The 10,853-nt window shown below is 55.7% G+C and overlaps 1 protein-coding gene across 6 annotated transcripts; it reads left to right on the forward strand.

Moving 5' to 3' along the window:
- The first annotated feature begins 704 nt into the window (after window positions 1-704).
- LOC140604012 (ral guanine nucleotide dissociation stimulator-like) lies at window positions 705-10,845 on the forward strand. 6 transcript variants are annotated; one of them, XR_012007050.1, is made up of 8 exons: window positions 705-893; window positions 1,380-1,487; window positions 4,920-5,104; window positions 5,440-5,633; window positions 5,782-6,068; window positions 6,846-7,061; window positions 7,418-8,620; window positions 8,851-9,145. XR_012007050.1 is itself a non-coding variant. In XM_072774877.1 (7 exons), the coding sequence occupies exons 1-7, from the start codon at window positions 8,605-8,607 to the stop codon at window positions 10,737-10,739; spliced, it is 546 nt and encodes a 181-aa protein (XP_072630978.1). In that variant the 5' UTR covers window positions 7,534-8,604; the 3' UTR covers window positions 10,740-10,845. The 6 variants fall into 6 exon arrangements, 4 of the variants coding, with proteins under 4 accessions (XP_072630978.1, XP_072630979.1, XP_072630980.1 ...); XR_012007051.1 differs by having other exon boundaries at window positions 7,418-8,613; XM_072774877.1 differs by lacking the exons at window positions 705-893; window positions 1,380-1,487; window positions 4,920-5,104; ... (1 more) ...; window positions 5,782-6,068; window positions 6,846-7,061 and adding exons at window positions 9,344-9,418; window positions 9,964-9,996; window positions 10,350-10,471; window positions 10,661-10,845 and having other exon boundaries at window positions 7,534-8,613; window positions 8,851-8,922; window positions 9,040-9,195.
- Window positions 10,846-10,853: the final 8 nt, after the last annotated feature.

The raw sequence follows: 10,853 nt of genomic DNA on the forward strand, positions 1-10,853 counted from the left end.
GGGGAAGCACTGGGAGCCTTTCCCCTAAGACCAGGAATGAGACAGGGATGTCCACTCTCACCACTGCTAGTCAACATAGTACTGGAAGTCCTAGCCTCAGACCCTGTCTGGCTCCTGGAGCGTTACCACCACATCGTGGTGCGCCCATCGAAATGAGGCCAGAGGAACCTGCTATTGTGATATTCCATTGCTGGAGCCCAGGCCTCTGCCAAGCGGTGCTCCATGGCTCATCCCACCCCTTCTGGTCAATCTTCCATCCGTATATCTGTGCTTCAGATACACTGGGTACCAGCCCACACGCCTTATAAATATCATGCATAGACCCCTGGTGATGTGCCTAGGAAGTAGATTCTAGGAGATTCCAGGCTGATCTCCACAGTGCAGGTTGGGAAACTGTGAACTATTTGAGAGACCCAGTGGGTTAGGTATGACGTAGCACTGAGAAAACTCAGAAATAAAGGTCTGAATTCAGCTCCGTGTCCTCACGGGTAGACCTCATTGCATGTTCAGTGGGTTGTGTCTATGGCATTTCTTGGCACATGATGTAAAGCTAAGGGGATGGCATGGGGTAAGCATTCATCTGCCAAGAAGGGGCTCTGGATAGGGCTGACTGGAGGAAGGGGCCCAGGTCCCAGTATCTTGAAAAAGTGATGTCACTTCCTTGGTGACAGGCCTGCAACTGATTTGGAACTCTGGTGACCAGGCACCTGCATTCCACAACCGCTCACTTTACTGGAGACGGTTGAGAGAACAAGATGTCCTCTTGCTGTTGTCCTACTTTGAGTTGCTCTGGGCTCTGGAGAGTCCAGAGTGAGAGATGTTCACGTAGCTGTCGACGTCAGCTCGGCCCTCTTCTCCGACGTTTCTGCTTATGTGGCAGGAGACCTCAACAGGTACAACAAGGCAACCTGGGGAGGCCACTGGAGAGCAGGCACACTGTGATCTCAGCTGAGCGGGCTCCCACCTCTGCCACCTCCTTGTGTGTGTGTCTGTGTGTTTATGCGTGTGTGAGTGTGTCTGGGTGTGTGTGTGTATGTGTGTGTGCGAGTGTAGAGGGGACCGAGGAGAGGAACATGCCCTTCTGGGCACAAACCAGCTGCCAGCTGTTGGCAGCCTGACACACCTTTGATGTTCAGACCCCAGGCCATAGCAGGCAGATGAGAAGGGGAGTCCTGGGGACCAAGCTCAACTCCCAGTATGGGAGTCATGAGCCCAAGAGCCTCTTTCATCTGGCTTCCTCCTTGCCAGATGTCTCCACAGCTGCCCCTCTGGCCTGAACAGGAGAACGTGGTTTCTAATGCAGGTGTCCCCTGGGGGTGATGTCGCGGGAGGACCCTAAGGTCTCTTGGCCCTGTATTTACGGGGCACTCTATTTGCAGAGCTGCACCCAGGAGGTCTTGGAAGAGATGGTCTCTGGCTTCAACTATTCCAGCTCCCTAGACAATGATCTGGTGCTCCCGACAAACAGGGATCGGTTCTGCTCTGAGGTAAGAAACGGAAGAGGGCTCACCCCAGAAATATGGCCCCCACACAAATGAGGAGAGAAAGCTGGGGCCCTCCCCTAGTGTGTCCACATGAGTGTCCCACAGGCCCAACCGCAGAGAGATCTGAACCTCTACGCCTAGCCTCCAGCTACGTGGGATGTGGGAGGACACTCTTCACCTGTGTTGGAGTGGTGCAGGATATAGTTCATGTTTTGAGGAATTGGAGGGCTTTGTTTTGTTTTGTTTTCCCAAAGCCATGAGGATCTTTGCATTCTACTTCTGTTTTTTTTTTTATAATAAAGTTGTTTTTATTGGTGTTCAGTTTGCCAACATACAGAATAACACCCAGTGCTCATCCGTCGAGTGCCCCCCTCAGTGACCGTCACCCACTCACCCACACCCCCTGCCCTCCTCCCCTTCCACCACCCCTAGCTCTTTTCCCAGAGTTAGGAGTCTTCGTGTTCTGTCTCCCTTTCTGATATTTCCCACACATTTCTTCTCCCTTCCCTTATATTCCCTTTCACTATTATTTATATTCCCCAAATGGATGAGAACATACACTGTTTGTCCTTCTCCGACTGACTTACTTCACTCAGCATAATACCCTCCAGTTCCATCCACGTCGAAGCAAATGATGGGTATTTGTCATTTCTAATGGCTGAGGAATATTCCATTGTATACATAAACCACAGCTTCTTTATCCATTCATCTTTCGATGGACACTGAGGCTCCTTCCACAGTTTGGCTATTGTGGACATTGTTGCTGTGAACATTAGGGTGCAAGTGTCCAGGCGTCTCACTGCATCTGTATCTTTGGGGTAAATCCCCGACACTGCAATTGCAGGGTCGTAGGGCAGGTCTGTTTTTAACTCTTTGAGGAACCTCCACACACTTTTCCAGAGTGGCGGCACCAGGTCACATTCCCACCAACAGTGTAAGAGGGTTCCCTTTTCTCCACATCCTCTCCAACATTTGTGGTTTCCTGCTTTGTGAATTTTCCCCATTCTCACTGGGGCGAGGTGGTATCTCATTGTGGCTTTGATTTGTATTTCCCTGATGGCAAGTGATGCAGAGCATTTTCTCATGTGCGTGTTGGCCACGTCTGTGTCTTCCTCTGTGAGATTTCTCTTCATGTCTTTTGCCCATTTCATGATTGGATTGTTTGTTTCTTTGCTGTTGAGTTGAATAAGTTCTTTATAGATCTAGGAAACTAGCCCTTGATCTGATACGTCATTTGCAAATCTCTTCTCCCACTCCGTAGGTTGTCTTTGAGTATTGTTGACTGTATCCTTTGCTGTGCAAAAGCTTCTTATCTTGATGAAGTCCCAATAGTTCACGTTTGCTTTTGTTTCTTTTGCCTTCGTGGATGTATCTTGCAAGAAGTTACTGTGGCCGAGTTCAAAAAGGGTGTTGCCTGTGTTCTCCTCTAGGATTTTGATGGAATCTTGTCTCACATTTAGATCTTTCATCCATTTTGAGTTCAATTTTGTGTCTGCTGCAAGAGAGTGGTCTAGTTTCATTCTTCTGCATGTGGATGTCCAATTTTCCCAGCACCATTTATTGAAGAGACTGTCTTTCTTCCAGTGGATCGTCTTTCCTCCTTATCGAATATTAGTTGACCGTAAAGTTCAGGGTCCACTTCTGGGTTCTCTATTCTGTTCCATTGATCTATGTGTCTGTTTCTGTGCCAGGACCACACTGTCTTGATGACCACAGCTTTGTAGTACACCCTGAAATCTGGCATTGTGATGCCCCCAGATATGGTTTTCTTTTTTAAAATTCCCCTGGCGATTCCCCTGTCTTTTCGGATTGCACACAAACCTTAAAATAATTTGTTCTAACTCTCTGAAGAAAGGCCACGGTATTTTGATAGGGATTGCATTAAACGTGTACATTGCCCTGGGTAACATGGACATTTTCACAATATCAATTCTGCCAATCCATGAGCATGGAATATTTTTCCATCTCTTTGTGTCGTCCTCTATTTCCTTCAGATGCGTTCTGTAGTTTTTAGGGTATAGATCCTTTACCTCTTTAGTTAGGTTTATTCCTAGGTATCTTATGCTTTTGGGTGCAATTGCAAATGGGATTGACTCCTTAAGTTCACTTTCTTCAGTCTCATTGGTAGTGTAGAGAAATGCCACTGATTTCTGGGCATTGATTTTGTACCCTGCCACGCTACCAAATTGCTGTACGAGTTCTAGCAATCTTGAGGTGGAGGCTTTTGGGTTTTCTATGTAGAGTATCTTCTGTCTTCTGTTTTTATTATTTCACCTACTAGTCCCAGATATGCTTTGGAGAAGCCAGCTCCACCGTCCCTGCCGACCTTCTCTGAGCCCTTCCAAATCATCACACTAAGGAGGGTGATTTAACACAAAAGCAAGGGCGGGATGAAGCCATCCTATATGTTTTCATATCGAATGTTTACATAGTTTCTCCCTATATGTTTCTCAATAACATGTCGTCTCTCAGAACACATCAGATCATTGTAGGCCCAACAGCTCATGAGCTGTATCCTGATAGATCTTCGTAGGCCTCCATCAATGGGGCCGTCTGCCACAGGCATTCAGACTCTCAAGGCCCTGGCCTTTGACCTAATGCCATTCTCTTGCCATCTCTGCGGTCCTGCAAGGAGCACCTTATGTGTCCCCACAGACTGTTTGGGTTGCTAGACCTGCCATAACCTGGAACCCCAGATGAGGGGGAAGGCCTCTGATGCCTCCTGGCACCAGTAGCTGGCTCTTTTTGGAATGATCCACCCAGGAACGCTTGGATGAGGTGCTCATCCAAGAGTTCAACTCCTCCATCTCCCCTGACAAGCAGAAGGGGATCAGGCCACCAACCACATCCATTAAAGGCCTGCAGTGAGAGCAGGCCCCCATTCATGGTCAATCCACACGCAGAGAGGATCAGGGCATGCCCAGAGCCTACTCTAGAAAAAACTGACACCCTTGGGCCCTGCAGGAGAAGGGAATTTTCCCTTGAGCCTTCCTCCTAGGTCAGGGACAGCCGAAGCCACATCCGCTTAAGGGAAACCCCATGCAGCCCACGCTCTGGTCTCTTCTCACCTGCGATGTATATGATCTTGAACAGCATTTGAGGGTCTAGGCCTCTGTGTTCTCGTGGCAGTTGGGATGTAACTGAAGACTCTGTGGCATCCTGGTCTTCGTAAGAGCTAGTAGTTGAGAGGAATGCTGTTGTTGCTCGGCTAACAGAACGTGTTGAAGTGGCCAATGCTTTACCATGTCTTCTCTAAAACCAGTGGTACTTTGAAGCCTCGAACCTTTTTCTGTGTGGGCACTCGAGTCCCTTGTCCTGTGCAACTTTCTGAGGGGTTGGGAGTCTGTGGGCGGGGCGCCAGACCTTGATCTTCCCAGTGGTTCCCGGTTTGGAGGCTGACTACAGTGCCCCTCCTTGTGTCTCTGGTGTGAAAAGCAATCAACCCTATCCGTGAGTGAGGCCAGGACCATGCTGACGCTCAGAGAAGGGAGAATGGATGATTTTCTACAGTCTTTGGTGCCATCCTTCCAGGACAGAAGCCTCATCATCAACCCAGTCCTTTCTTGTCTCTACCAAGTGTTCACCACAGCCCAACGAGTCCTGGGCCAGCAATTCTCTAGGTGAGTGACCACCCCATACACCACTGGGGCCAAGAACAGAAGCTTTGGCGAGCAGACCACTCACCAATCTGCCACAAACCTAAGCCCCAAATCCGGTGTGCGTGGAGGATGCAGTAGAGGAGGCCCTTGGCCATTGAGAAGAGAGAAGTAGAAACACCAGACTCAGACAGGTTTTCTGGATGACCAGGTCATCTACTGCAAGGCCAGCGACAGGGGGGTTGGAAGTCATGCTGAGGACATTCTCGGGGACCCCTACACAAAGAATGGTGCTATGCGAGTACCACATGGCATGAAAGGCCATGCTCTGATGCGGCTCCGCACCTGACTCTCCCCAGCACCCTCTCTCCCATCTCGGGGACCTGGCCTGACCGCAATCTGCAGGACACCTGGCCGTCCCTGCACCGGGCCTGCTTCGATGTACAGGAGTCCTGGGTGCAGGCAAACCTGTATGCCCTGTATTGCCATGCCCCCATTATCGTGATGCCACGGCAACTTCTGCAGCTCACGGAGGCAGACGCAGAGTCAGAGGGTAAGGGGGATTGCAAGCTGGGCAGACTATCTGGGATGGGGTTCAGGGGCTGCGTGTTTCTCTATCGGCCATGGACTCTGCCCTGTTTCTGGAAGGACATGGGGCAAGTCAGCCCTGTGGACAAACATTTCTCCTTATCCTGTCCCAGTGCCAGCTCCACGGCTCCTTCCGGCGTCTCCTCCGTCGGCTCCTCCAGACCTGAAACAAGAGCTGGTGCCTTCCTCACGCGTACCGGGTCCTGAACTGCAGTCAGTTCCACCACCAGCCTTCGTGGGGCCTGACACTCCTTCCCTAAGCACAAAGACGGAGCCACCTCCAGCCCCAGAGGCCACCTGCCACTGGGGAACCCCCGCGCACCAGCGGCATGAGGAGCAGCCTGGGCTCATGGCCTTCCCTCCCAAGCTGGTGGCAGAGCAGTTGACCTCCATAGACGCGGTGAGCAGCGGGGCGCCCAGGCCGGGGGGCCGGGGCAGGCTTGCTTCCTGCTGTCATCTGCCCCAGTCCTGCCTTTCCCTGATGTGCACTTGTGTGGTCGGGGTCCAGATCTCAGCTCCATCCCTTACCAACCACCTCACCCTGTCCAGTTCCTCAAACCCTTGCTCTCACTGTCCAGCTGCAGACTGTGGAGCTAGACCATGGGATGGACTGACCCAGAGTCCCTGTGTCGATTACATGAGCCAGAACTGATACGTAAAGGGGCAGGCCCTGGTCCTGGGCGGGCAGCGGGGGCAACTCACTGTGTGCGGCCGAGCCCACGACTCACCATGCACCTGCCTTGGAGGCCGAGCACCCCACACTTATTAGGCATCTAATGGAAACCGAAGTTCAGGGAGGCAGACAAATGTGTGGCTGCCCCCCACTCTGTGAGAATGTGCTGCTGAGAGGGGAGGAGGGCCAGGGCATGAACACTGGGAGGGGAAGATGCCCCCTGAGGATCCCCCTTAAACTGCCACCTGTAACTTGAAGTTAGTGGGGATGATCAGGGTACAGAGGCCCTCCTGCCCCCCTACCACCCCCTGGCAGTACCTGCTCCTCGTTCATCCTGCACTGGGCTCCCTCAGGGAAGAGCAATGGAGGGCAGTCCAGGGACTCTAACTGGGTCAGGCCACTTTCTGTGCTGGCTGAGCCCCGGCTCTGACAGGGGACCCCTATGTAGGACATGAATCCTGCATGTGCAATGGCTGTGTGAGCGAGCGTCCCCCTATTCTCTAGGATCTTTTCAAGAAGGTGCAGCCCCAACAGTGCCTGGGCTCCATCTGGTCCAAGAGAAATGAGCCTGGATATGAGCACCGGACATGCACAGTCAGTGCCACCGTCACCCAGTTCAACAACGTGGCCAACTGCGTCATCACCACCTGCCTTGGCAACGCACGCATGACGGCCCGGGACAGGGCGGAGGTGGTGGAGCACTGGATCAAGGTGGCCAAGGTCAGCCTACGGGAGGCCCGGCTGACCTGCTCTTCTGAGCCTGGCAACTGCTCTTCCCTTGATCATTCCTCAAGGCTGAAGTCTCTGCTCTGAGTTCTTCTTCCCGGGAACATGCTGCCCATCCCTTGCATGGCCTGATGTTGGGATGCTCAGTTCCCACATGACTCTTTCCTTGGAGGGAAGGGAAATGCCGCCTCTCCCCAGCAGGGCTCCTCGGGGGGTCCTCCATGCGCCCTTCTGTAGGCCCCTGCACATCCGTCTCATGCAGGAGAGGAGACTGACACTGAGCAGAGTGCAGCTCTCCAGCACACAGGGCTCCTGCTGGCCACCTGACAGCTCATGCTCTTCCTCCCCAGGCCTGCCGAACCTTACGGAACTACTCCTCCCTGCACGCCATCCTCTCGGCTCTGCAGAGTGTCTCAATTCACCGCCTGAAGAACACATGGGCCAAAGTTTCCAGGTGAGGGGTCCTTGCTCCAGAAGGACCATGAACGATGAGAGATGTCCCATAGGCCTGTCCTTTCTGGCTTCCTCGGTCACCCTGGACTTCCTAGGAGGCAGGAATCCATGACAACAGGATGTGGGTGGGCAGGCGGGCAGGGGATTTTCTCAGGCTTCCTGGCCAAGAGGCCACCATGCCTCCAAAGGTCCCCATTTGGGGAGTCTGGGCTGAGCTGAGGTACAAGGTTTTGGATGCGAACATGACAGCAACTAGAGTCTCTTCGCAATTGAAACCAAAACTGACCAAAGCAGAGCTGTTCAATTAATAGGGCATCGGATGCACCGGATGACCCTCCAAAGAGCTCCCTCCCGTGTCCTTCAACGACCTGAGTGCTCAGAGGAACCCAAGGAAACCCTGATCCAGCAGTTGAACTCCTTCGAGGTCTCAGATCACAGGGTCTGCCCTCAACCCGACCCTAGTGTTCCAACATCCGTCCTGCCTTCTTTCTCTCTCCTCAGGAAGATGATTCAAGCATTTGAAAAACTGTGCTCCCAGGACAATCCCCAGAGCAGGAACCTGCTTCTCAAGGTAGTATGGGAGGTGTTGGGATAGAAAGAGAGGCGGCGTGGGAGCAACGGTGTCCTACGTGACTGAATTAGGGACTGGCCCGGAGCATTCCTTCGGCGAGTGAAGCCTTTGGCATGAACGTGGACGCAGCCTGGGGTGAAAATCCACCAGGGGTGGAAAAGCAGCTGCTGCTCAACCAGGATCCCTGAGCTGGACCCTCGCGCTCCCTGTCGCCAGCCGGTCCCGATGGGGGCCTCTCCCGAACTGGAGAGCCCAGAGGACAGGCCTGCGCCCAGCGAGGGGTTTGAATGGGATGAGGGCCCCAACGGGGATGGTAGGAATAGGACCCTGGGTCCTCGGGAGACCGAGGGAGGGAGCTGGAATTCGCCCCTTTCCCAGTGAGGAACCAGGCTCAGGGAGGCCAGGCTGCAAGCTCCAGGTCACACAGGGAGTGAATGCTGGAGCTGAGGTTGTTCTGGAATCCCTCACGGGAGGCTGAAGGAGGACGTCGCGGCTACCCTCTGCTTCTGGTCGATGTCCAGGGTGTGAGGTCAAAGATGGGTGGTGGAAGGGGAGGTGGGCGGGGTGTGGGGGCGCCTGGGTGACGGGCACTGGGAGGGGCACCTGATGGCATGAGCACTGGGTGTTATTCTATATGTTGGCAAAATGAACAGCATTAGAAATAAATATATACATAAAAAGAAAAGAAAAAAGAAAGTTCGGTGGGAGTAGTGGCCCGAGGTGATCACGGTCTTGAGGAACTTGTCCTTGGCCCTACAGGACCGGCCGGCTAAGCTTGGAGCCCTGGGGATCAACATGCAGACAGCATGGAAGAGGCGGCAGCAGCAGCAGGTGAGCGAGCCCCGGATCCGTGGCCTCGAGCCCAGAGGAGAGGGTTCTCCCCGGAGAGCTGGAAGGCCCCAAATCAAGGCAGGTGGGGCCGTCCAACTCCAGCTCTGCCTCCCGTAGCCACAGCTTCGACAACCCTTCTTTCGAGGTGACCCGGAGGAGGGTCTATACAGCTGGAAACAATGTGTCAGTGGTGGCAGGGCCCGGAGCACCTACACCCCGATGTCCTACAGCTCGCCCTTGACGCGCTTAGGAGGACTCTGGTGTTGTGGGAGGGTGAGGGGGGGAGCCCAGGGGAGGCCCCAAGGGTCCTGGTGTGCACCACGTGGGAGCTGGGGCGGGCGGGCCGGGGTGCTGACCTGTCCCAGGGAGGGACCCCGGGGACCCGAGAGCAGGGCCTCATTCCTTCCCCGCCCCGACACAGGGTGTCGTCCCCTTCCTGGGCTCCTTCCTCACCGAGCTCTTCATGCTGGATACTGCCATGGAGGAGTACCTGGAGGTGCGTGGGCCCGGGGCTGGGACGGGGGGCCAGAGTCCTGATGTGGGGGAGCACAGGGCCCCTGAGCCGAGCCCCGAGCTCTCCGTCCTTGGCAAGTCTCCCCTCCTGAAAGGCTCCCCGCTGCCCTGGGAGCGCGGGTCCAGGGCCCAGGGCTGGGAGGAGTGAGGGAGGCTGCACCTAGGTCACGGGTCCCGAGATCGAGTCTGCGGCCCGAATGCCAAGCGGCCGAGGTCAGGCTGGGTGGGCCTCAGCCTGTGGGGGCCGAGTGACGTCAGGGTCCCCGGCCTGAGCGGCCCTTAGCGAGCCTCGCATCTCCTGCCCACCTGAGGCTTTGGCCTCCCCTCCTGTGCTCCGGGACGCCAGATCCGCTCCCTCCCCGCCAGGTCTCCTTTCCCTGGACCCGGGGCCTGGCCTGGATCGCAGGCCTGTCACCGGGGTGTCCTGGCCCCTGTGTGCCTGGCCCTAGGGCGTGAGTGGGGGTGGGTAGCGGCACCCAGTAGCACCCGAGGCCTCTCCCCGATGGACTGTGCTTGTCTGCTTTCCAGGGCAATGAGGTCAACCACCGGAAGAAGAACAAGGTGAGGCTCTCTCTGAGCTCCCGCACGGAGGGGGAGGCTGGGGCTGTCAGAGGGGTCCCCGGGAGCACCACGCCGGGCCTCCATCCCCTCATTGTCACATTGTCGGGGACGGTTCCCTGAGAAAGGGAAAGTCCCCGCAGTTGGCCAGGCCAGAGGCGCGGCCATCAGGGACACCTGGCCAGGGCTGGGCCGGGTGGGCTCCCCTCTGAGAACCAGCTGGGACGGGAGGAGTGTGCAGGATGGGGGGTCGCCACGTGTCAGAGACCAGCCCCGGGCCCCTGTCCCCGGGCGCAGCCCCCGAAGGCCTCGCCGCCCCCAGGCTCCTCATGCCCCCGTCCTCTCTCCGGGCCCAGGAGTACCGAGTCCTGACCGAGATCCTGCTGCTCCAGGTGGCCGCGGATCGGTACCGCATCGAGCCCGAGCAGCCGTTCCGGGCCTGGTTCCAGTCTGGGATGTGGCTCAGCGAGGAGGAGAGGTGAGGCCCCCAGGGCTGAGGGCGGGAGGGCGGCCTGCTCAGGGGCCCCTCAGGGATCCTTCTCCTTTGGCTCCCGGGGCGGCCTCCAGCCCTGCTGCTGGGGCTCCAGGCTCCAGCTCCTTGGAAATCCCAGGGGAGACTCCAGACCTGAAGCTCCTGCTCAACTCACACGTGTCCCTCTGTCCTCAGCTACACCCTGTCCTGCCAGCTGGAGCCCCGAGCCGGCCACCAGACAGGAGGAGCCGGCCGCAGTCACCCTCAGGCCTGAGCCGAGGTGCAGGGGCCTCAAGGGGACGGGGCCCGTCTGTGCGACACCACTTCCTCCCGCCTCTTCTATTGGGAGGATGATATGTCATGGTCTTAACTCATAAATGGAAGATTT

Source organism: Canis lupus, chromosome 14 (genome assembly GCF_048164855.1).
Source record: "Canis lupus baileyi chromosome 14, mCanLup2.hap1, whole genome shotgun sequence".
Taxonomy (NCBI): domain Eukaryota; kingdom Metazoa; phylum Chordata; class Mammalia; order Carnivora; family Canidae; genus Canis; species Canis lupus.

Excerpts from the sequence above, each read along its gene's own strand:
- LOC140604012 (XM_072774877.1), top strand. Across the intron at positions 9,196-9,343 it reads GACTCTGGTGTTGTGGGAGG|GGTGTCGTCCCCTTCCTGGG; the intron begins GTGAGGGGGGGA and ends GCCCCGACACAG. Across the intron at positions 10,472-10,660 it reads TGGCTCAGCGAGGAGGAGAG|CTACACCCTGTCCTGCCAGC; the intron begins GTGAGGCCCCCA and ends CTCTGTCCTCAG.